Source organism: Acomys russatus, chromosome 2 (assembly GCF_903995435.1).
Source record: "Acomys russatus chromosome 2, mAcoRus1.1, whole genome shotgun sequence".
In the NCBI taxonomy this organism is placed as follows: domain Eukaryota; kingdom Metazoa; phylum Chordata; class Mammalia; order Rodentia; family Muridae; genus Acomys; species Acomys russatus.
In genome coordinates, this window is record NC_067138.1 from 27,010,124 (window position 1) to 27,036,675 (window position 26,552).

The 26,552-nt window shown below is 38.7% G+C and overlaps 1 protein-coding gene across 2 annotated transcripts in view; it reads right to left on the minus strand.

The window, feature by feature from the left end:
• Positions 1–1,426: 1,426 nt before the first annotated feature.
• The window catches only part of Atp6v1h (ATPase H+ transporting V1 subunit H), a 69,079-nt gene continuing 43,953 nt past the window's right edge, over positions 1,427–26,552 (minus strand). For both annotated transcript variants that reach the window (XM_051159559.1, XM_051159549.1), the window contains 4 exons: positions 25,129–25,254; positions 23,514–23,615; positions 17,690–17,803; positions 1,427–1,772 (listed from right to left, as the gene is read on the minus strand). In XM_051159559.1, the coding sequence (XP_051015516.1) occupies positions 1,712–1,772; positions 17,690–17,803; positions 23,514–23,615; positions 25,129–25,254 (403 nt within the window). In that variant the 3' untranslated portion in view covers positions 1,427–1,711. The remainder of the gene's footprint in view (positions 1,773–17,689; positions 17,804–23,513; positions 23,616–25,128; positions 25,255–26,552) is intronic.

A 26,552-nucleotide genomic window follows, 5' to 3' on the forward strand; every position in this document is an offset into this window, starting at 1 on the left:
CCTAGATGTCCCTCAACTGAAGAATGGATAAAGAAACTCTGGCACATTTACACAATGAAATACTACTCAGCTATTAAAAACAAGGAAATCTTGAAATTTACACAATGAAATACTACTCAGCTATTAAAAACAAGGAAATCTTGAAATTTGCAGGCAAATGGATGGAACTAGAGACAATCATCCTGAGTGAGGTAACTGAGACCCAGAAAACATGCATGGTATATACTTGCTTACAAATTGATATTAGCCACATAATACAGGATATGCACACTATAATACACAGACCTAAAGAAGCTAAATAAAAAGGAGAATCCTAGAGACAATGCTTAATTCTCATTCAGAAAGGCAAATAGACAAGATATCAGAAAAGGTTGAAGAGAGGGAACAGGACTGGAGCCTACAATTGAGGTCTTCTGAAAGACTCCACCCAGCAGAGGATCGAAGTAGATGCTGAGACTCACAGCCATATTTTGGGGAGAAATGCAGGGAGTCTTATGGAAAAGTTGGGGGATGGAAGGACCTGAAGGGAACAGGAGCTCCACAAGAAGACCAATGGAGCCAAGAAATCTGTGTGTTTGGCGGGGGTCGGGCGAAAATGGGTGCTGCAAAGACTGATGCACCAACCACGGATCATGCATGGTGAGGACTTAGACCCTCTCCTCAGATGTAGTCAATAGGCAGCGGAGTCATCTGTGGGTCCCACCTGTGATGGCCCTGGTACCTACTCATTGATCATGTCCCCTGGTAGGGTGGCCTTGCCAGGCCTCAGGGGAAGATGACGCAACCAGGCCAGATGAGACTTGATAGGCTGAGGTCAGATTATAGGGGATGAGGGCTCCCGATCTCTGAGGACTAGGGGAAGGGGGAAGAGGGATAAGGGAGGGAGGGTGGAACCGGGAGGCGATGAAGGAGGGAGCTACAATCAGGATGTAAACAAATTAAAAAGAAAAAGAATGCAACAAATATACAATATTTAATATTAGTAATAAACAACCATGGTACCTATTTATTTAGTATTTTTGTCACTATATTAAAATATAACCCTATTTATCAAAAAAGTTTACTATGAAACAGTCTCCCATAGTGTGCCAGCAGCAGCTTCACCCACCTTGACACTCTTCATTACATCAAAAGGCCAAGAGCAGGTATGTACCTGTACTATGTAGTGTTTGCAAAATGACTACATTACCTAAAGATGTATTTATCAGGACATACCCGTTACTAAGTGAGGTAATGTCATATATGTTTAGATTGTATGAGAGAGAGAGAGAGAGAGAGAGAGAGAGAGAGATTGTGTTTTTTTTTTTCAAAACATTTACTTCCCATCATCACTTGGAAATAATTCTTTGAATTTCGATTTGAAAGAGTGTAAATAATGACTTTTATTCAAAGTCCACATTAGGAATAAGCAAAACGAAGGAACATGTTTGGAGTGAGAATCTTTTAATTATACTCATTTCTAGAGAACAATAAATACAGAAATTATAAGCAATGTAGGTAACAGTAGTATTTCCCTAGATGCAGACAGCATCGACTTTTATACAACTTAACAAGCAAACACTTTTATTCCCCCAGGAGTTACCATTGGAGAAACCTATGCAACAGAAAAGAAATAACCATTAAATTAAAAAACTATTCGTTTTTGGCCCCAAGGACTGAGGTTCTCACTCCAGTGGTCCATCGGAGGCTCAGAGAGGCTGAAGCAGTCAGCTCAGCTCCGGGCAGCAGCAGTCTGAGGCTGCTCTGACTGGAGCTGTTTACCAAGATATTCCCTAGAAAACAAGAACATAACAAATTAGGACTTTGATAGAGAGAATCACTGTCAAGATTCAAAACTTAATAAAATAATCCCTGAAACCTACACTATTCCAACACAGCCTACACTAACCACCAAGATAGTAAGTCATCATGCCTGGCACTGGGGTACTCCCCTGTTTACATGACGCACTGACTACCACTTCTGCAGTCTGAGTTTAGCAACCAACTTATGATTCCAAGGGGTTCCTTCATACATGAAAAAATAAGTTTCCTAGAGTTAGAAAATGCACACATGTATAGCCTGGAGTGAACACAGGGCCATGAAAACAAAGCCCTGAAAATACCATCAAAAGTCAGAACTCTAATAGGAGCTACTGTTGTGGTACTCGCTATGCACTGGAACAGCCTTACATCTACACAAAAACCACAGTATTGAACTCATGGCTATCACAGGGCTAAGGGGCAGTTTTCTCTTATTCTACATACGGGGCAAATGACTTAGAGTGATCGTCTCCAAACCATTTAGATCCTTCAGGAAATAAACTAACAGCTGGTTATAGAGATTGTCAGTTCAAAACCAGCTTGAGCTACATAGTAATTTTTAAGTTACATGTAAGAAGAGAAATTAGACAGGTATATACAACATGTGTATAGTTAGCTTAAAATTACACATAGTAACCACTGAGACAGAGGGTATGGGTATGTTCTTTACTCCTCCCACCCTCTCCCCAACTCCTGAGAATTACCCAAACATTTTTTTTAACAATCAACAAATAAGGACAAGAAACTATTTTTAAAAGACTCCTAAACTTTTATTTCCTCCAGTAAAAAAGAAAGCAGCTTCAGTTTGGAATTGGGAGATGGGTTTGCACTCAAGCTCAGAGCAATTATTAATGGCCAGGAAACAAAGAAATGTTCAACATCCTTGGTCATCAGGTAAATGCAAATCAAAATGACTCTGAGATTCTACCTTACACCCATTATAATGGCTAAGATCAAAAGCTCAAGTGACAGCACATGCTGGTGAGGATTTGGAGCAAAGGGAACACTCCTCCATTGCTCGTGGAAGTGCAAACTTGTACAACCACTGTGGAAATCAGTCTGGTGGTTCCTTAGAAAATTGGAAATAGTTCTACCTCAAGACCCAGCTATACCACTCCTGGGCATATTCCCAAAAGATGCTCCATCATACAAAGACACTTGCTCAACTATGTTCAGAACAGCTTTATTTGTAATAATAGCCAGGAACTGAAAACAACCTAGGTGTTCCTCAACTGAAGAATACACAGAGAAAACGTGGTACATTTACACAATGGAATACTACTCAGCTATTAAAAACATGGAAATCCTGTGACTTGCAGGCAAATAGATGGAACTAGAAAAAAAAAAAAAAAAAAAAGATCATCCTGAGTGAAGTTACCCAGACCCAGGAAGACATACATGGCTGGTCCTCACTTATAAGCGGATATGAGCCATAAAGTACAGGCTAACCATGCTACAGTGCACAGACCCAAAGAAACCTAGGAGGGCCCAAAGGAGCAAACATGATACTCAGAAGAGAAAATAAAAGAGACATTTGAAGTGTGTGGAGGGAAGGAGCTGCATGGGAGAGAGGATCACATGTGGAGAGAGAGGGGATGGAGGAACGAAAATGGAAATTGACAGGAGAGGGGCATCTTTAGGACAGGGGAGGCTCCCAGGAGTCCACTAAGGTGACTCTAACTGAGACTCCTAAGGGGGGCGGGGATAGGGAGCCCGAAGTCACCACCTCCTGTAGCCAGGCAGGACTTTCAGTGAAGGATGGAGACAGCAACACAACCCATAAAACCTTCAACCGAAAAGCTGTCTCACCTATAAGAGGTGTAGGATAAAGATGGAGCAGAGACTGAGGGAATGGCAAGCCAATGACTGGCCCAACTTGAGACCCATCCCATGGGAGAGAGCCAGCTCCTGACACTTTTAATGATACCCTGCTATGCTTGCAGACAGGAGCTAAGTATAACTATCCTCTGAGAGGCTTTATCCTACAGCCAATGGCAATACACGCAGAGACCCACAGCCAAACAATAGGCCGAACTTGAGGAGTTGTGGAAGAGTAGGGGGAAGGATTGAGGGAGCCAGGGGAACCAAGCACATCACAAGAAGATCTACAGAGTAAACTGATCTAAGCCCATAGAAGTTTACCGAGACCGAACCACCAACCAAAGAACATGCATGAACTGGTCCTGGACCCCTACATACATGTAGCAGATGTGCAGCAAGTCTACTAATAAAGAGATTGGGGGCTGCCTCTGACACTGTTCCCTGGCTTTAGACCCCTTCCCCTTAGCTAGGCTACCCTGTCAGGCCTCTGTAAGGGATGTGTTTGGACCTGCTGAGACTGGATGCATCAGGCTGGGATGGTACCTATGGGAGTCCTCCCCTTCTCTGAGAAGAGAAGAGGGGAATGCAGGGCGTGGGGTACAAGGGTGGGACTGGGAAGAGACCAGGAAGGGGGCTGCAATCAGGCTATAAAAGAAAAAAAAGAGAGAGAACAGTGTAACCAAGCTTACTAATTCTTGGATTTCTCATGTAATCAGCTTTTACAACCTAAGCTAAATGCATAGCTTTAACCTAGGTTTTGCATTTTTCCATGCCCCTGATCAGATTAATATATGTATGTATATATACATGTTATGGTGATCATTTGATGAAAGCAGCCAACAATTCAAAAGCCACATTGTACAACAAATATCCCATAAACGTTGAAAGCAGTTATGTGGATATAGGTTGACAGTACCTGCTGGCAGTTTTAAATAATATTCTGAGTCAGGTGGGGGCTGTAAAATAACTTCTTCCCTAGTAAAATGTTTACATTTTCTGTAAAGAATCTCTTGTACATTTTGCGTACAGTGGTTTGTTTGATTTGGTTTTTTTTCTCTGTTCAAAATGCCCTTTTTTAGGGATAGTACAACAGACTTCAGATATACACACACAAACACACATATCAAGTATCAGGCACAAATTCATACATTAGACATAGGCACAACTCATAGGCAAGAGGGACAGACAAACCAGACATGACAACAGACAGGCCATTAGCCATGAACTAAAGACAGACAAAAGACACAAGGAGGGAACCATATAATTCAAATTTGGGCTCACTGTTGGGTCAAATTAATCCAAAAGGAAGTTGCTTTGTTTTCAGACATTATTGTGTTATTGATGAACAGAGGCACAAACAAGTAAAATATTCTACAGTCAGTAAATAACTTCTGTATACCATGAAGTACAAGGGGCAAACCGTAAGGGAAACATTACTTCAAAAATATGTCAGTGACAAAAAGACGTTTAAAATGCATTACAAGAAACATCGAACCCCTACTCAGATCTAACCGATGGACAGGACATTCTCCACAGTTGAGTGGAGAGCAGGGAATGACTCTCACATGAACTCTGGTGCCCCATATTTGACCATGTCCCCTTGATGGGGAGGCCCGGTGGCACTCAGAGGAAGGACAGCAGGCTACCAAGATGAGACCTGATAGTCTGTGGTCATATACAGGGGTAGGAGGTCCCCCTCAGTCACAGACATAGAGGAGGGGAATAGGGGGAAAGCAGGAGGGATGGAGGAACGGGAGGATACAAGGGATGGGATAACAATTGAGATGTAATCTGAATAAATTAATTAAATAAAAAACAAATATTGACATCATCATCATCATCATCATCATCATCATAATAATAAAGCAAGTAATTAGAGGTACTTGGGGGCAGGAATTAAAAACAGATCTTGAAGTTGCCAAGATAAAAGGAACTACTTATAGGGCTGAAAATGAAGCTTAGTGGTAAGATGCTTGTCTGGCACCCTGGAGGCTTGAGAATTCATTCCCAGTGCTGCAAATAAAGTAGTTTACAGAAAATTCACTATTTGTATGATTTTTATGGAATGGATTGTTAAGTTTGCTATCATTTAAAAACGATATATTAACTACATTTATCAAAGCTGTTTAATTAGTTTTCATAACTCTACAGTTAAGTGGCATAACAAAGCAATTTAATGAGCCAGAAATCACTCTCATTTGAAAAAGACTAGGCTAACATCTATATTTACCTGACTAATATACTCACAATTCATATCCTCCTTACTTCTAAAAAGATCTGGGAAGGTGTTTGGCTACATTCTTGCAGGATTCATAGAAGTGATTTGTTTATCATAGAGAAGGCCAAGTTAGTTTGCCTACAGGAGGTGACAGAATCATTATCCTAAAGCTAAAGTCACACCAGGAAATAAGGGGTAGAAAGGCATCTCTTTCCATCAACAAAGAGCCAGGAGAAGCAGGCAATAATTTTTTTTCTTTAAGATTTATTTATTTATTGTATGTGACTGCTTTATACCTGGAGGCCAGAAGAGGACACCAAACCTCATCATAGATGGTTGTGAGCCACCATGTGGTTGCTGGGAATTGAACTCAGGTCCTGTGGAAGAGCAGGTAGTGCTCTTAACCTCTGAGCCATCTCTCCAGCCCCAGGCAATGATTTTTAAAAAGAAAAGGCCAGGCAATCAACCTACAGGGGCTAACCCATTGAACACCATTAGTTCAGGCGTTAGGAAAGCAGCTCTGATTACTGAGCATGACCTGCTTACACATTCAACCTTCTGCACAAAAGCCAGGGTGTGGGAGGAAACAAACGGATGGGGGATGGGCAAAGTACAACAACACAGTAGTAACAATGGTGATGATGATAAAATCACTCAGAAACTTAAGTCATAATAGAGGCAATTAAAATTAAAAAAAATAATAATAATAACAAGGATGTTGGCTGGGCATGGTGGTGCACCCCTTTAACGCCAGCACTCAAGGGAGGCAGAGGCAGGCGGGTCACTGTGAGTCCAACGCCATCCTGGTCTACAAGGCAAGTCCAGGACAGCCAAGGCTACACAGACAAACCAGTCTCCCTGTCTGGGGTGGAGGGTAGCATGGATGTGAGGAAGGAAATGGAAATCTAGTGAGTAAACACAGTCACAGGTGATAACATGAGAGAGGAGGCAGAACGGGTCAGCTCCACAACCACACCACCTGTACAGAAGCACCCGATCTGGGAGCAGTTGGGACAGGGTGGGTACAAGCAATACCATCCTGGAACTTCTGAGTGTCAGGAATGCCTTACTACAGAAGTGACAGCACATCCAGAATCTGGTATACACAGACCTAGGTTCAAAGCTAATACCCATAGGTCAGAGAATGCAGGTAAAGTCTAACTATCCTTATGCCCAGGCTTCCTGTAATGAATGTGAGAGGGGAAGGGTGAGAATAAACTATACCTCAGGCAGGTGTATCTCAATAATGCTAATCTTGTCCTTCCCAATGCCTGGAATAGGACTGCCCACTCCATCCTCACAGTAAGACAAAGGAACTGAAGGATATGGTGCATATCCATAAAGAATTGTTGCCTACTACTCATTATTTGGTATCATTTCCAATCCCCAAACTGCAAATTTGAACACAAAAAGTTAAAAATGTTTCGTTGTAAAGAAAACAGTATGCGGTGTGAACTGGACACTCCATCTACCCAACCTAAATTTATGAATACATTTTTCTAAAAATAAATCCAGACAGATGTTTCATCTATTAATATTACTGGGAAAGAAACTGCTCACTTACTGGTAAAGAATCCTCACCTTGTTTCCCTTCCTGTGTAAGAATCCCACTGCCACATCTGGACTTTCCTATTAATTACCTAGCCTTCAACTCTTCCATCTCTCCCATTCTAAATGACCTGTACAACACTTAAACATCTATCTTAAAATAAATGATAACACAAATCCAGTATCTACCAGAAGAACCCTCCCATCTCTAGCTCCATGCTCTTGTGAAGAAATGCCCACCATGAGACCTGACTTCTGATACCATGCCCAGCCTGCTGCAATCATGGTTGCCAGGGCCCTGGTCTAAGTCAGCAGCAGCATTCATGCTTCCATGGACCTCCCTTTCACGTTTCTTCAGCTTTCTTTAAATACTGCTCACTTCAAAATCCTTCTTCAAATATATTTTTTCTTTTGCTTCTCTAATATCATATTACTGGTTTGACTTCAAATTTCCCAACACTTCTTTTGAGAGTTCACTGTTCTGTCTGTGCAGTACTGTGCTAGTTGGTTTGCCAAGTTGGCACAAGCTAGATTTATCTGAGAAGAGGAGCCTCAATTGAGAACATTCCTCCATCAGAGTGACCTACACACAAGTCTGTAGGGGAATTTTCTGAGTAATTACTGATATGGGAGGGCCCAGCCTACTGTGAGTGGTGCCTCCTCTGGGCAGGTGGTCCTGACTTGTGTAAGAAAGCAGCAAGCCACAGAGAACAAGCCAGTAAGCAGCATTCCTCATGGCCTCTAGTTCAGTTCCTGCCTACAGATTCCTGCCCTGACTTTCCTCAGACATGGAGTATGAATGATCTCAGAATTATAAAATAAAATAACCTCCCAAAGTTATAAAAAAAACTTTCCTCCCAAAGTTGTTTTTAGTCATGGTGTTTTATCATAGCAATAGAAAACCTAACTAGAACAGAAATTGATATAAGACTGGGATACCACTATGGCAGATTTGACCATGTTGTTTCAGGGGAGGCTTATTGAAGGATGTTAAAATTCTGAGCCAAAAAAAAGGCCATTAATTGAGCGTTCAGAGCTTAATGGGCTATTATGGGGACTTGGGATATAATGCTGAGAGCAGTGCACACGATAGAGGCCTTGCTTGTGAAATTTTGGGAGAAGTTTGAAAGTCTTGGGACTGTTCAATATTTTGAAATAATAAATTGTGGCTCTGGTCAGCTGCAGCTGAATATTCTGCTTTGATTAACCAGAAATCACAACAAAGTTTTACTGAGACAATCAATCTGGTTAGCTACTGCTGAAACTCAGCTGTGGTTAAGAAGAGGCAAGAACCAATGTGGTAAAAAACTTCTGGGAAGTGTTTCGTCAAGGTCAACAGACAGAAACTGTGGTCCAGAAGGGGCCAACACTGCACTTTGTATTAGCAGCCAAACTTGATAATGTGTCAGCGTCTCCCGGATGGTACTGGTCTTAAAAGCATATAAGGGACTCATGGAGAGCAGCCGAAGCTTCCATACTAACAAAGCCAGGAGAGGCTATTAGTGAAGGTACAGCCTCCACTGTGGTAGAAGCCCCAGGACTAAAGACATCATGGAGAGAGCATGAGGCTTGGTACCATGTGGCAGAGTGAGAGTCCCTGAAGAGAGGCCAGAAGAGGATGCTGGTTCAAGTACAGTCCAGTTGCAGTGAAGATCCAGGTGGAGATATCAGCACTATGGGATGACCACCTAAAACAGCAGCAACTATGTAGTGAAGTGGAGCCGGCCTGAGCCTGTTAGACACACAAAATGTGCATGTATGTCAGGGCCAGGTGGAACTGTTCAAGTCTTTTGGAACCCAAGAAAATCATGAATACAAAAAACATCTGACACTGAGCTTTCACACTGGTGAACTTTGGTTTCAGTCATTAGTCACTATGTGACTAGGCCCCATTCTTCCTTCTTGAAGCAAGAAAGTATGTAACTATTTCTTATTTTACAGGAACCTACTGTTAAGAAACAGGTTATTACAAAAAGACTAATTTTTAAGTGTTTTAAAAGACTGTGGGACTCTTAAAGTTATTAATATTTTACATTGTGCTATTAATCCAATATGTGATCTTGTGGGTAAAGAAGAAAAAAAGGTTACAGATGAATAGTGACGTGTTAAGAGATCAGTTGTTCTGGATGGTTTGCCAATTCCAGGCTAGAGTTATCTGGAAAAAGCAAACTCCATTAAGAAAATGCCTTTTTCATGCTGGCATGTAAGCAAGCCTGTGGGACTTCTTCTTGACTAATGATTGATATGTGAGGGCCCAGCCCACTGTTGGTGATACACTCATAGGCAGAGAGTTGAGGATTATATGAAAAGTAGGTTCAGCAAGCCATGGGGAGCAAGCCAGTAAGCAGCATTTCTCCATGGCTTCCCCTTCACTTACTGCTTTCAGGTTTCTGCCTTGAGTTCCTTTTGTAACTTCCTTCACAATGCACTAAACTGAACTGAAATAAACCTTTTTCTCCCCAAATAAGTTTTGCGATGGTCTTTATCACACCAATAGAAACCCTAACTAAGGCATTACATACCTACTCTTCTGTATGCCCTTTACACGTTTGGATTTTTCTCTAATAGTTACATTAACCTTCTGTAGCTCACACATCCCTGTTAGAAAACATGAGAGAAAGCATGGCTCCTTCCGACTTCCCAGGTAAAAAGCCATGCTCTATGCAGTCACTGTTCCCGCCACCATGACTTCAGCTATCACTTCACTAGTTCCTAATTTTGTTCTCAACCTCAAGCCTGAATGTCTATCTCTTGGATTCTCATTGAATATAAACCATTCAAACTAAGCAAATTCAATGTGGAAAACTAAGCCAGAAACTAATGAAGATACTAGGGCCTGTTTTCGGCTCTGTAGAAACTAAGGAACTCTTGCATAGAAAGGCAAGTCTTCCTGTAGAGGAAAGGAAAAAAGCAGATGGGCTATAAATGTGTAAAATCTGTGGTCCAGAAGGAAGAGGAAGTAGAAGTTGCTTTGCCTCCTGCCAGCTTACTGGTACCCTATTAAGTGGGTGCCATGATTTCACCTAACACCTACAGATTCTATAAGCTACCTGATATCCTTATAATGCATTTCCTTATAGTTTAGCTATTTTGATAAATGTTTTAACAACATTACTATTGGTCATGAACATGAACCTTCCAAAATAACTTATCATTTGTTTGTATCTAAAAACTAAAGAAAGCAAAGACCTATGAGTAGAGCTGAATGACAGCACTTGCCTAGATACCTAAGGCACTGGATTTCAACTTCAAAACTACCAAGCCAACTAAATAAGCCACCCAAAATGAGTAAATAAAATTGGGGGGAGGAGGTACATTGTAATCTGAATACCTTAGAATTTACTTTCATTACTGTATTCTCATGGGAAGATAATCTCTAACTACTATTGAAAAGGCTGGTTAGGAGGAGGACTTTTCTAATAGCTTTATAATGCTCTCAACACATCAATTGCTGAGAGGATCAAAATAATGTTCAGAAACATCTCAACTGTGATAGGAAGCTGGTATGAAGAAACTCTTTTCTCCAGCCTAAATGTCCCTCAGTAGAAGAATGGATAAAGAAACTGTGGTACATTTACACGATGGAATACTACTCAGCTATTAAAAACAAGGAATTTCCAAAATTTGTGGACAAATGGATTGGACTAGAAATGATCATAATGAGTGAGCTAACCCAGAAGCAGAGAGACTCAAATAGTATATACTCACTTGTATCTGGACACTAGTCCAAGGGGCATGTCTCATGAAAGTCTTCACTTACCAGGAAAGTGGGATAGAGGTGAGGACATCCTAAGGTGAGAGAAATATAGGAGATAGGGAAATAGATGGATCCAGAGGGTCCTAGAAACCTACAAGAAGAGCAAGCACTATGACGGGCAGATCTGGGCCCAGGGGTTCTGCTTGATCTATGGCACCAACCAAGGACAATATGTGCAGTCATCATCAAACCCCTACCCAGACCTAGCCAAGGGACAGGATATTCTCCACAGTTAAGTGGAGACTGGGGACTGACTTTCATATGAACTCTGGTGCCCCATATTTGGCCATGTCCCCTTCCCCTTGATGGGGAAGCCCAATGGCACTCGGAGGAAGGATAGCAGACTACCAAGAAGAAACTTGATACCCTAGCATCATATTCAAGGAGAGGAGGTCCCCATCAGTCACAGTCATAGGGAAGGGGAATGAGATGAAAGCAGGAGGGAGGGAGGAATAGGAGGATGCACAGGATGGGATAGCAATTGAGATGTAATATGAATGATTTTATTTTTCAATAAAAAAAGTAATAATAAAAACAAGAAACTCTTTTCTCAACATAACTGCGTAAAATGAACAAAACAGAAAGGTAGTTCATTTTATTTTCATTCTGCCCTTCCTTCTAAGGTGGATACTCCATTTACAAGGCAGTAGAAATGGAAGTAAGATAAAATTCTCCCTGGCTATGAATGTCAATTGCCTGCCATTCTTCCTTTATCCCCAGACAAGATTCTTTACTGAGCTGCCACACTGTCTCAGGCTAAAATTCTGTTTCTTGTGTGCTGAATACAAAATGCTATGTAAAACAGCACTGTATCAATAAAAACTAAAATTCCCAATAGATATTTTGCAACCTTTAAAGAAAAAATTCACTCAAGTGAAAATAAAAACATATGCATAAGAAAGTTAAGAAAATAATTCTAAACCTAGGTTTGCTATTCAGCTAATTTTAGCATATTCTTCAACCGGAGATTATTTAAAGCATGCATGAATATACACATACAAAATCCATTGATGAACTACAGCAAGTGACCACAGATATAACTACTATACCCATGAGGAAACAAACAGTATTAAAAAGCAAAACAAGCTGTTTCTCTCTCCTTCTTCATACTGGGCAAGCCTTTTTTCTAAGATTTACTGATTATTCAAAACACAGATCCAACATCCACTGGCTAAGAAGCTGATCTTAATCAAAACCAAAATATGAGCCAGACATTACTTCCTAGTTCCAAGGACCCATATGTAAAAACCTATATTCAAATGTGTGTTTAATTATAAAATACACAGAAGCTCTTAATCTTTAGGACTTTGTGTATGTCATAATGCTCCTCATTTATTTATTCTGTTATAGGAATTGGTGTTTTGCAAAAATAAACAAAAACAAAAGAGAAAGAAAAGAAAAAGAGAAATACTTATGTTGTCATTGCCAAATCAACTGAAATTTGTCACACACAGTGCTGGAGAAACTAAAGAGCACAGCTTCAAGAAAAATCTCCGACTAGCAAATCATAAATAATTTTACAAGATTTGACTGTGATAGAAACAACAATTCTAAAGAATCCCTGGTTACTTGCAAATGGTTAATTATTCACATAGCAGTGCTGGGAATCAAGCTCAGGACCTAGTGCATGCTAGTGCATGTGTCTCCATGGAAAAACATGTTTTTTCCATGTGCAGCTTGTCCTTGTGATTGAACATCTTACTCATGTCGTTCTTCTTAACTCTCAGAGTACAAATTATATTGCATGAGACTTTACTCTGCCTCATTTCTAGGCTCCTGCTCTCCCAGGCTTATGCTACCAACTAGAGCAGTAAACATTTCAAAGATTCCACTACTGAAAATGTCATAAAGATAACATAGAAAACTATGGGTACCCAAAAAGAGACCACAGTTTCTAAATTAATTCTTTAAAAAAGTGTTAAATCTGAAGGTGTTTCAATACGTTACCACAAGTCGCATGAATGTATTGGGAAGAAGGAAGGTTCCAGAAGTGGGATATAAATAAAATAGGAAAATTCAAGGATGAATAAGATAAAAATACATTGTACATATATATAAAATTGTCAAAGAATACATATTTATTGCTAGAAACATCCTATGGAATCCTTTTGTACCATGATTATTAATATTAAAATATCTAAGGATTTCTCCCTTTTCAGTTCATATGCAACCATTTTAATCACTGTCTTTATGGCTATACACTTATATAATAAGTAAAATGTTCTAAGGCAACATAATCATAGAACAAAAGTCCGTGGCTTGATGACTTTTTATATTAATTTTCCTACATATATAAAGTATTTAAGTAGGAAAGCACTCAAGAGTTTATTCTACTTGAGAAAAGACTGGAAGATAATCTAGAAACACAAACAAAATTCTAAAGGAGATCCTCTACCTACAAAATTCAGTGTTTCTTTCCTGAAGTCCTGAGCTGTCCATATGCACATACATTGTTGCTTCTGAATTAGAGGATTACATTTAAAATCATTCTGTAGGAGAAAAATGATGACATTTTATGATGTTAAACTGGAAGTATGGTCAGCAGTACATCCTAAAGTTCTCTAGAATCAATGTTCACTCTTTATATATTTTTGCAACATCTCTGTAACCCATCACTACTGAGAAGAACAAAGTGTGCATCAAGAATGCAACTGTGTTGATACCCTATGAGCATATACAGGGGGAGGAAATCCCCCTCAGTCACAGTCACCGGGGAGGGGAATAATGGGAAAATGGGAGGGAGGGGAAAATGGGAGGATACAAGGGATGGGATAACAACTGAGATGTAATATGAATAAATTAATAAAATATATATTAAAAAAAAGAATGCAACTGTGGAAAAGGAAATTCTGAGGTGCTTGGTGTCAGCTATAAGGACGGCCTGGCCTAAAGCTTCTAAGCTGAGAGGCTTCTCTGTGTGTCAATCATCTTCTTGCCCTCAGCCAAGGACAAATTCCTCCTAACTCGCCACCCACATTTGGGGATCTTACAATGTTTTATTCTACTTCATACAGAAGTCAAATGGAAGGAGAAAAATAATAGCTTTTCTAAGACTTTCAAAGAAAGTCTTGTGAAATCAATTAAAACATTGAAAAAATTAAGTATTTCATATGGTGTTTAACTCTAGATTTCATGTTATATAAACTCAAACCTAAATCTATATTTTTTAAGAAACTTACAATTTAACTTCTTAAAATAAACTCAAAATAAGACTCATAACTGGCCTATTCATATGATTTTATAAATATCTAATCTATACTTAAAGTTTGAAATTATACTTCAAATTTTTAAATGTATTACAGAAACAAGGTTTTTACTTGGTATAAATATAAATAATTCTCAGAGAACTTCACAATATGAAATTAATAAACATATGTAAAACATCAGAGCCTATTTTAGTGGGTTGTTTCGGGTTTTTTGTTTGTTTGTTTGTTTGTTTGTTTGTTTGTTTAAGGAAGGCAGGAAGGAAGGGAAAAGAGAGGGAGAGAGAAAGACAAACCAAATACATACCCAAAAATATTCTTCTAACCATGAACGCTCATACCTGCAATCCCAGCACTTGGGAACGGAACCAGAACAGCAGTAAGTTCACAGCCAGCAGGTCTGGGCTACATACTAACTTCCAGACTATCCTAGATTATAAGTGAAATCCTGTCTCAAAAACAACAAAGCAACCCACGCCCATCTTAGGTAAATAGAAAGGCAGCCTGTACCAGCAGTTATAACCAGGCTGCATATAGACACTAAACCAAGAGATGAATCCAGACTGCTTTTCCACTGAAGAGAGAATTTGCAGAAGGCTTACATTCCATATGAGACTCTAGTCTAAATTAATCTGACATAGAAACAAACTACCATTACCTAATTTTTCATTCTCTGGTTCAAACATCCATGAAAACATAAAAGCTGCATCAAAATGTAAAGGTCACAACTGAATTCTAATCTTTCTGTAAAAATCTGTTTATAAAGAAGGTACAGGAAATACATTAGCCTCCAAAGTAAAAATAGACTGGGCAAGGGGAAAAAGGGTATTCCCACCAGCTAGTCGACACAAATCAGTGTCTACATACAATCACAAATATAAATCAGACACGAGTGGCATACAAGAGGGGATAAAACCCTTCAATGTATGATCACTTAACCACAAAAATCCTCAACCAAAATTTTTTCTCTACAGGCAAAGAATAAGGTCAACATTCTATTACACATACTTTTTTTGTTTTTTAAATCATATCAGGAATAAACATTTAAACAAACAGCAGCCTGCCCCTAAAGAAACAAAAAAAGAAAAAACACCATGCCTGAGGCCATTTAATGGGAAGAAATTAAAGTGGAGAAATTAAACTTATTTCTACAAAAACTTTAGAAAAACATCTTGGAAATAAATTTAAGTCCATAGTTAAAATAGCCTCCCACTGTATTAAATGTGAGCATTTGTTAAACTAATTCCTTAAGAGATATAAACTAGCCAAAATATATAAACTCCCAAATTACTAATTTACATTGTAAAACTTAACTCCAAAAACAGTGACACAGGAAGAGAAACCCAGTGAGAGTGTCTGTGTTTTGGTGACACCCACAGTTTTGTTTAAATCCAAAGCCACTTTTGGAGGGCCCTGTTCCTGCACAAGTCGGGGAAAAGCAGAAACACTTCAGAACGCGGTATATACTGCTAGCCCCAGCCCTAGGAGCTAAACTAACCCAAACAACCTTCTTGCTCTCAAGACTCACTCTGGTGAGATCCACTAGCCACAAAGGAGTCAAAGTGATTTTTTTTTTAACATAAACTCAATCTTGCCATCCCCCAATTTAAAAAAACAAAAACAAAAACAAAAACAAAAAACCTTTCAATGGGTCAGGAGTGGTAACATATGCTTCTAATGCCAGCACTTGTGAAGCAGAGACAGGTAGATCTCTGTAAGTTCAAAACCAGCTTGATTTACAAAATGAGTACCAGACCAGCCAGGGCTACTTAGTAAGATCTTGTCTCAAAAAAACCAAACAGGCTAGAGCAACGGCTCCCCAGTGAAAGAGCGCTGATCCTGTTCCAGAAGATGCAGGCTGGGCCCCCAGTACCCACATAGCACTCACCATCCTCTGAAGTTCCAGTTCCAAGAATCTGACACCCTGCTCTGGCCTCTATAGGCACTGCATGCACATACAGGCAAAACACTCATACACATAAAATAAAAATGAATACATCTTTAAAGAAAAAAAACTTTTCAGTGGCTTTTAATTCATCTATGCCTCAAACTACAGCATACAAGACACCATGCAACTGTACTCCTAAATGTATCCATCCTTACTGGGGCTTACTGTATAACTTCCAGTTACTTCCTCAGTCTTAATAAAACCATAGAGCACTGCAGTTCTACTGTGGGAGCTGCCTGTGCCCTGAGGAGTATTTTCAGTACCCAGTACCTCCCTACAATATCTCAGTACCACCCAGTACTGAAATCTTTATGTGTTGCTTTAAGACATGTTTATTTCCGCTTCCTGTATTTCCTGTCTCATTTCTTCCATCTATAGGGCTGCATAGCTGGCTCCTTCCCACTGTCACCTCAGCATAACTGTTTTGGCCTATTCAGAGAAGCCTGTCTAATTGACCAATGTAAAGCTACACCCACTTCTATTCTATCTTCAGGCCAGCACTTAACAGGAATAATCCAAACACTCAAAAAGACACTGTTGTAAGCCCGCAAAGACGTCGGTGTTTATAAGAAAACTGCTTACTGGCAGTACTGTCACACTTTGTACAGCAGCAAACCTAGGATCCTCTCCTGAACTGTATCTGACTGACCCATTCTAATGTACCATTAATTCTTTCCTTTGGAAATAGTGATCACACTTCTGTGAGCTACAGGAGATTTATAGATATTCCTTGTACTTTAACAAAAATAGTCTCAAATTAGAACATGCTTCAGTATGGTACAACTATGTGATCTATTCCAGTGTTGAACAACCTACCTACCCCTGTTCCAAAGGGGAATCTCACTTGTTCTATATAGCACACCAAGGACTCACCATTATGTTCAGTCTTTAGAGAAAATACAAAAAGATCAATAATCTCAGTTAAAAAAAAAAAAAAAAAAGACAGGAAAAAGTATGACTCTGATTACTTCAAAAGCAAAACACTAATCAATGTCCATGACCATGGAATTTGAGTCAAGCTACAAGCTTCCAATGTTTTCCTGTGAACTGATACAAAGTTGTTTGGTTGACTTTACACTTTAGACACCTTGCAGACCTAGAAAGGAATCTGCAGTCCAGCTGTGTCCACACAACTCTAAGGAACCTGCATTTGTTTTTGCCACAAGAGCCTTTTCAGTTACAGCTGAAATAATTTTTTATATCAGCAATCTATACCTTCCTATGACTATTCAGCTCATTTTTTAAAAATAAGTCTTTGCTCTATATTAGCAATATGTATGTAGACTTTTTCTAAGATCACCAATAATTCACTGGAGTATTGCATAAGAGCTCTTAGGATAAGTATGTGACAGCTAGCAGAGCAATGTGCAAGTAAGACAGCTGCCCAGGCATACCAGTTGTGCACCATGAGCTTCTGCACCGCCAGGAGAGCATTGTAGCGGACCTGCTGGTCTTCATGGTGCATGTGGTTCATCACCAGCTGCTTTCCACCAAGCTGCTCAATAACCCTGCACAACAGAAAAGACTTGGTGAAGATGTCATTTCTTTCTAATTGATGCTGGTTACAACTGAAAAGTGCAAATACCAAATGCCCAAAGGATTTCCAAAACAAAAGTTACAACTAACTGAAGTAAGCTAACATTACATCTTACATCACTCTCAATTACCTACAGACTGTGAGGATGAATGAGAATAATCTGCACAGGTTCATGATTCTGCAGCGGATGAAACTATCTGGGAAAGACTAGGATATGTGTCACTGGGGACAGGATTAAGGTTTCAAAAGACCTGTGCCATTCCCAGTGTGCTCTCTCTGCCTCCAGCTTATGGATGTGAGATCTCAGCCACTCTTGTTGCCATGCCTTTCCTATGCCCAAACCGACTCCAATTCTCTGAAACAATATGTCCAATTTGCTTTGGTCATGGTGTTTTATCATAATAGAAAAGTAACAAATACATTTGAATATGTCTTCTTTAAATTTCTAGTGTTCAATCTAACTGACACTCTCATTTATGAATCTATCACCTACCTGGGTACATCAAAGAATTCAAGGCAGCTAAGTATTAACTTCTAGCATGCAATCAATATGTAATTCTAATTAATTTTCACAAAATCAATATGAAGTCCACTAGTGGATGTATTATCTCATAGACACAGGTTTAGACATAGATAACAAAGGACAAAGGATAAAGAGCACTTGTGTTAATTTCTTGGAAGACCTAATTTTAAGAAAGCTTTTTTCTTGTAATGTCAGGACATGTCACATGGCTATAAAGCAAAGAAAATCAAGCTTCTGAATCAAGGCAACTTACAATCACACTGCTTTCTCTTCTAACAATCATATCCACAACAACCTACAGTCCATTTAGTACAGACACAAACATTACATAAAAGTGGCCATGCTTTGGGACTCTGTTCTCTACAATAATATCATTATAAACAGAGCTTTGCAGTCTCTTAATTCCAGCCCCAGAGTATGGGTTTCCCTGTCCGTTCTTCATCTACAAGTACTGTCCAGTGGACTATGCTTGCTACTTATTAGTGTCATAGGACATCTCAATGCAAGAGGGCATTTGGTGCTTTAAGATAGCCTCCCAGGCTTCTTGTACCAGTTAGGAATAGATAGGTAGAAGAACAACAAAGCAATTAAACATCAAGTGCTTACAATATGCCAGCCACTGCACTTTGAAATGCTATCTGTTATGTCAGCTCAGCTCAGCTCAGCTATTAGTCAAACATATCACATTAAGCAGGTAATTTGCAATAATTGCCAAATACAGAGAACAAATATAAATCCATTACAGAGTCATTGGTAATGATCAAAAGACACAAAGCCCATGTTTCACACTGCAGTAAGCCCCGCTGCCTGGTCAATAATGGTAGGGGTTGTTCCTGCTCTATCCACTCTCTTCCCTGTCATCAAAGCAATCTTTGCAAAATCTTGAATATTGTTTTCCCCCTTTAAAGCAGTTCAGTGACTCTGCTGTTTAACAAAGGCACCAAAATTTTTAACATTGCCTACAAAGCACCTTATCACATACTTTGAGCTCCTATCCAGCTTCAGAGCTGTTCTCTGGGCCCTGTAAGTACCCTGGCCTAAAAGTAGTTTACCTGACACATGCATTTTCTCCAAGTGACTAGCCTCTTGAGCTTGGAAAACTACACAGAATTTCAGCACCATACTGATGAGCCATTTTAAACACAAAAATTAAAAAAAAAAAAAAAAAAAAGCAAACACAAGATACAAGCATGGCACCAAACAGATCATGTAAACAGTACATGTTTATAGTAGAAGAGGGAGCACAAAAAGGGCAGAACTTTAGCTGGGCACAGTGGAGCACACCTGTAATTCCAGCACTTAGGAGGCAGAAGCAGGCAGATCTCTGTGAGTTCGAGGCCAGCCTGGTCTACAAAGTGAGTCCAGGACAGCCAAGGCTACACAGCGAAACCCTGTCTCAAAACAAAACAAAACAAAACAAAACAAAAAACAAAAGGGCAGAACTCAGCCTTGCTCCACCTCAATTGGTAATGGGTCCATCAAGGACTCAATGTTTTCCGTGGCTCTATACATGTTCATGAATGATTGCAGAAGTGCCATCATTATTTACATGAGCTTTAAAACATAATTTTAGCAAGTAAGCAAATCCACTAGTTTTGAATCCATGAACAATGAAAATGAGCACATACTTGAGAACGAGTTATAATGCACATAACGTAAGGCACTGAGCTAACTCCTGATTTTACCTTCTGCAGTCCTCACAGCAGACACACTTTCCAGGATTACTGTTTCTCTTACACTTAGGAAGCATAATTAGATTAAAAAAATAATGTAAGAGATTTTAACAAATCTCTAACTAGAAAACTTTTTCTGAGCAAAAAAGTAGAGGAAGAAAGCACTTCACGTAGGTTTCAGTGAAGGGCTCCATGAAGCAATGCACAGAGCCCAGGACAAAACAACACTCGTGAGGGTACCCATGACCTAACAGCTTTCACTATTACTGCCTGATCTATGATTAAAAAGTAATGTAAGTATACTTTAATATAATAACTGTAATGTTTAACATAATGTAAACAGCAAGCTTTAACAGTGTTTATTTTAAATGTAACAGCTGACATTCTTAAACTATGTTAAATAAACAAAATATAAGAAAAAGATACAAGATGCTATGTTTTCCTTCCTACAAGACGTTAAAAAGAAACAGTAGTTCTTCCTGCTCCTACCGGAAAGGGTCATAAAAATGATATTCTTGCACACTAGTGGTTGGGAGTCTAAATTAGTCTGCATCATAATAATGTTTTTAAAACCTCTTAAGTACACACTTATCTTCTTGTGTCTATTTCAGGAAATGGCAGAAAGTAACCAAAATGAACAGCAGTTCATTCTTTTCTCACTAAAAAATCAGAACGCAAGCAATGTCAGTTAAAAAAAAAAAAAGTGAAAGAAAGTGCTAACGCATGAGCTATGATGTGGCCAGTTTCCAAAAGACACAGAGGGATTCGAGGAAGTCACTGCCTGTGTCTATGGTGCCAAAGGCATTGCTTCTCTACTCTGCAGTTTTCACGTTTTCTACAATGAGCACCTGTAATGGTCGGAACTATAATTTATAAGAGAAGTGACTTGGGTGTCCTGTATAAAGTGTGTGCCACTAAGCTTTGCATAGTGAAGAGCCATTTACCTCATGTAAAAAATCTGTATCTTAAGAGAGAAGGCATGAGTAACTCTCAGGACTGATTATGCCCTGCTGAATGGTGAACACTCTTCCTCATCAAATATTCATTTTCAGAAGTGTACAGTCTAATTTTAAGAAGGAATAGAACCAGGTCATCACATTATATAATGGCAATATATACCAAAGACATTACTGTTTCAGTTTGAAGGCAGGATTTTTAAAAATAATCTTACATATCTATCAGTATTTCTAATCACAACTTGCAGAAATTTGAGTCTGACTCAGCAGCCAAAGAATGGACAGAAAGGCAAGAGCAGTTTGGAAGCTGGAGAAACATCTTTGAAAGCTGCCAAGGTTAATCTGCTAATTCAGGCAGCCCTGCTGCAGGTGTTGTTCCAGTCTGTTCATGCCCAGAGCTGCCCCTCAAGCCTGCTGCTTGTGCTTCCTTCACCATCTGCTCATATGGCAGACTTGAGGCAACATCTACCTTGGTGAGCTCAGGCCGTGGGAGGTGGCGAAGTTTATGAACCGGGAAAGCGAGTCACTGCCATTTTGACCAACTACAATGTGGAGACAGAACAGATGCTTTTTAAGATTGCCTCAATTCTAATAAGGTGGTTTTTGATACTGAATTGTTTTAAGAAATATAAAATTGAAAGTCTACTATGGCATTCCAGGTTTTGAAGGTACATTACCCCCCTGTAAAGAGCTTGAAAGGGTGCTCAAATTGCTAGCACACTGTTGTAGTGAATGGCTGATGCTCACTTTGTCCTACATGAGCGGAGGACTAGATATATCCAGCAGTAAAACGCTGTGTGGATGAAGGGGTTCCTAATATTGAAACTGTCACAAGTGTAAACATGACCAATCGACTATTTGAATTTCTTGAAGTCATTTTGTAGGATGTGGGTGGTAGAGATAAAAACCTTACTAGACACATGTTCTGCCACTAAACCCCAGTGACAATTACTAAATTTGTAATTTAGGAGAATAACTGTTGGCTATACTTTTTATCTGAATACACAAAACAGGCCTCTGATTCAAAAGTGTACCTTCTAACAACAAAAGCAACTATGAAAATAACTCATAAAATAACAAGGATACAAAGAAAACAAAGCCCTTTAAATCAGCATGAGAAAAGGTCATATAAACTCACAGAAACTTAGGCAGCATGTAAGGCTCTATGCCAAGTTCTTTGTGTTTATATTATGGCTTCCAGTTCAGCGTTTTTGTAGGATTCCTAAATGTGCCAATGAGTGGATCTCTGTTCCTATATCTCTTCTTGGGCTCTTTTCCTTGTTTGCTTGTTTTGTACAGTTACGACTACAATTACTATATTTTATTTTTATCCCTTAGAAGCCTGTTAATCTTCTGATGAGAGAAAAAGAGTGGATCTAGATAGGATGGGAGGGAAGACAGAACTAGGATGAACAGAAGGAGGGATATGTGTATCAGGAGAGAACAACACTCCATGTCAGCACCTGTGAGAAACTGAATGCTCTTTGCAGAGCTGGGGAACAGAAATTGTACTTTTACAGTTAGACATGTGACCCTCCCTCTCTCCTTCCCTTTGTTTCTTCTGAATTGGAACCTTTAAAAATCCAAGGTCTTTGCTGGGATTCTTTTCATGGAACCAGCAGAAAATGTCTACTGCTTGTTTTTCATAGATATCTAATACATGAGATAGCATATTTCTTGGATAATGAAACTTAAATAAATACCACCATTTTATGATACAACATATCTTAGCAGCTGTGATTACCTTAATAAGTTAAGCCTATCATCCAAATATCATCATCAAATGTGAGATATCAAAGTAATTTTCTAAGATTGCAGTGAAATGGATATAATATGAAAGATTATTCCACATCTTAGAAGATTATTTGTGAGGAAAAGAGTAAGGACAACAGGAAAAAAAAAACACACAGAAGCTACATCTGAGATAAGGAAGTGCTTGTGCTGCTGAACGCAAACAGAGAGCTAGAGAAGTGTCTGTTGACTACACGAGGGGACATCCCATGTTTCTGCTGTTGGAAAGATGCTAGTCAACTGTGTGCCTATTAAAGTACCAAAAGCCTTTTTGCCAAATAAACATATCCATTGTTTTGTTGTCAATGTAGCTGAGTACATTTAATTGTATAAGCACACCTCAATATTTTGAAATGCGCAATTATATTATTATGCATCTACTGCAACTTTTCCTTACAGACTCTGGAATTAATTCTAAGCTTTATAACTACAGTCAATAACGACCTCTAATCATTTCCATAACTATGAGCAAGGGGGAAAAACAGTGTTCATAAAATGGCTATAGAATTAAAGTCTGCAAACAAAAAAAACTTTTAATAAGATATTTCCAATAATCTCCACTGACAATTACACAAAAGTATTAATGCAAGTGTATTTATATTTTTATAGTACTCATTTTTAATTGAGTTCATTTTCTTCATTAGTTTGTTTAATGAACTACTCTGATTTTGAAAAGACCATTATTTTGGATTGTTTCAAGAAACCAAAATAAAACATAGGCTTATCTTTGTCTTTTACCGTTTGCCCCGAGGATAATGCCGGACATATTCTCCAACGTCATGAGCAGCAACAGCTAAGACTTGTGGATCATCTGATACCTCCAAAAGTTTTGTCAAGATTCTGAAATAAATTTAGCCCAGAAATATCAATTGTGTAATGTTCAAAATTAAGATTGCTGGTAAGTGTAGACTACTATAAATATACTAAAAAAAAAACCTGAATTGTATTTTTAAATAGATTCATTATATGGTATATAAATATCGTACTACAAATGGGAAGTGTACACATTTAGTCATCATGACAAGAACGGAGCTGCTGAACCCAAAGGGAACTGCTATTTTTGTTTTTTAATTCCATGTGCACGAATGCAGAGGCCAGAGACGGCCTCGGGTGTCTTTCTCTATCATTCCCTGTCTGATTTCCTTGAGACATAGTATTTCAATAAATATGAAAATTGCTAAAATTTTTTGACTAGGTTGGCAGGTGATAAGCTCTGGAGACCTTTCCGTCTGTCCACCTGACCCCTGCTCACAGCACACTGGAGGTCACAGGTACACAAGTCCATACCCAGCCTCTTACATATGTGCTAGGGAGCCTAGGGACTGTGTAGTAAGCATCATTCTCACCCACTGAGAAACATCCACAACCTAGTAAGTACTGTTTTCAGTTAAATACTATGTAAAGAGGACAAAAGTAAATTTTGGTTTCTACTGCACAGCCACAATTCAACTCCAGATATACTGGAGATGTAAAATAAGCCCAAACAACACAGTTTCTATGAATAAAATTTCCATACAAAATATCTTCATAGTGTAAATAGCAATTAATAGGTTGTTTTGATATAGAAACTATTACACACTTGAGAGTTATTAATTGCTATAGCAGACTTGGAAATACTATTTAGTAGAAATCTTCCAAAAAAAAAAAAAAGGAAGGTCAGACAGGCAGAAAGTAATAACACACACCTATAATCCCAGCATGTGAGAGGCTGAGTCAGAAGGATTGTCATGAGTTCAAGATCAGGCCTAGGCTACAAAGTGAGTCCCATCTCAAAAAAGGGAGGGTTGAGGAAGAGAATAAAAAAATAAAGAAGAAGAAATGAGAGAGAAAAACTTTTTTAAAAAATCAAATGAATATAGCCTATTGAGTAGAGCACTTACCTCACATGCAGTAGGCACTACGTTTAATCCCAGTAGCACAGAAAAAGATCATAATCAAAATCTTATCCAAGACACAGAAAAAGCACTAGACATACATAGAAAAATTAGTAAATTGAGTCTCCTAAATTTAAAAGTTTCTGTTTATCAAGGGCACAGTTAAAACGTAAAATGGCATGAACCCAAATAAGGTAAAAATAGTCTCAATGAATGCATGACAAAAAAAAGAGAAAAAAAATCAGAATATCAAGTTCCCATTTAAAAAAGAGAAAGAAAGAAAGCTCATCGAATTGAGCAGGCACTTCTCCAAGAGAAGATGTCATCTACTGATCAAAAACATAAAAGGCACTCAACACATTATTTGACAAGAAAATATAAGCTAAAACCACAGAACACCTAGGACTTAGGGAGTAACAAGGCTAAGTGCTACCGAGGATCTAAGTAAGTACAGAGCACAACATGGGGTCCACACTCACTTCAAGAGTTCATAGTTCTTCTCATTTAACCTCACAGCATTCTCTCTCCAAAATTTCTCAGACTTGTGTACAGGACTCCATTCCAGCCTTCCAGATTTGAGTTCTGAACTGTATTCATCAAATGAGCTATAAAATTATTTAAAATTCCGGTTATAAGAATCTGAGAGCTACTCCAAAATTAATCAAACTAAAATATTACTTAATTACAAAAACTGAAGCTGGGCTTAATGACACACCTTTAATCCCAGCACACAGGAAGCAGAGGCAAGCAGCACTTTGTTAGTTCAAGGCCAACCTGATCTACATATCCACTTCTATGCCAGCCAAGGCTACATAGTAAGACACTGTTTCAAAAAATAACAATAATAACAATAAAGACTGACTGGCCTCTATATATTAGCCACTACTGTAAATTTAAACAATTTAATCTCCAACAAATCACAGGAACTAAGATCCAACATTACCAAAATTGAATGTTTGGTATGAAATATAAAAATCATTACTTGTTTCCAAAATCTTTACTCCCAATTAAATTTTGGAATGTTTTAGTGGGAAAAATGATTTTTACCATGAAAGTCAAAGGAGTGTGATTTTTGAGGTCCTATTATTGTGAACATATGTAAAAAGTAGATAATCTTAAAATAACATAGCATACCCTATTGTATAACAAAAACAAAAATTACATGTATCCATATAAAATTTTAAGTATGTCTCCTATAATATAAACATGATTTCTTGAAATAACCTCTTTCAAACTTAAAAGCAAAAAAGTCTGTATATATTAGCAAACTCAATACATTAATGTACGGGTAACGTGTTTGTTTTAAAATGCGGTTTCATTACTAATTTGTCAACTCGATGAGATCTAGAACAAGCTGGGGCATACCTCTAGCCACAATAGCTTATCTAGATTAGGTTAATTGAAGTTTCTGGTTTGAATGTGAAACGGCCCATACAGTCTCATGTTTATACACTTGGTCCCTTGATGGTGGTGCTCCTGGAGATGACTGTGTTATCTTTAGAAGGTGGAGTCTTGTTGGAAGAAATGGGTTACTGAGGATGGACCCTGTTCACTCTCTGATTTCTGAGAACAGATGTAATGTGATCGATCAGCCAACTCCTGTTGCGGCCGCCATGCCTTCTCTATTTGTTACCATATCTTTCTTATTATGACTATATCGCTCAGTAACTGTAAGCTAACATATACTTTTTCCCTTAAGTTACTTTTGTCTGGGTATTTTATTATTTTATCATAGCAACAAGAAAGCAATGAAGACAAGGCACAAAGACTTGCCCATTTTTAAATGGCACTACTCCCTAGGCTGGATCCTGAGTTGTAAGAAGCAGGTGACTTGAGCACAAGCATTTATCCCTTCCTGTTTCTTGACTGCTGATGTAGTCAGCTGTCACAAGCTCCAGCCACC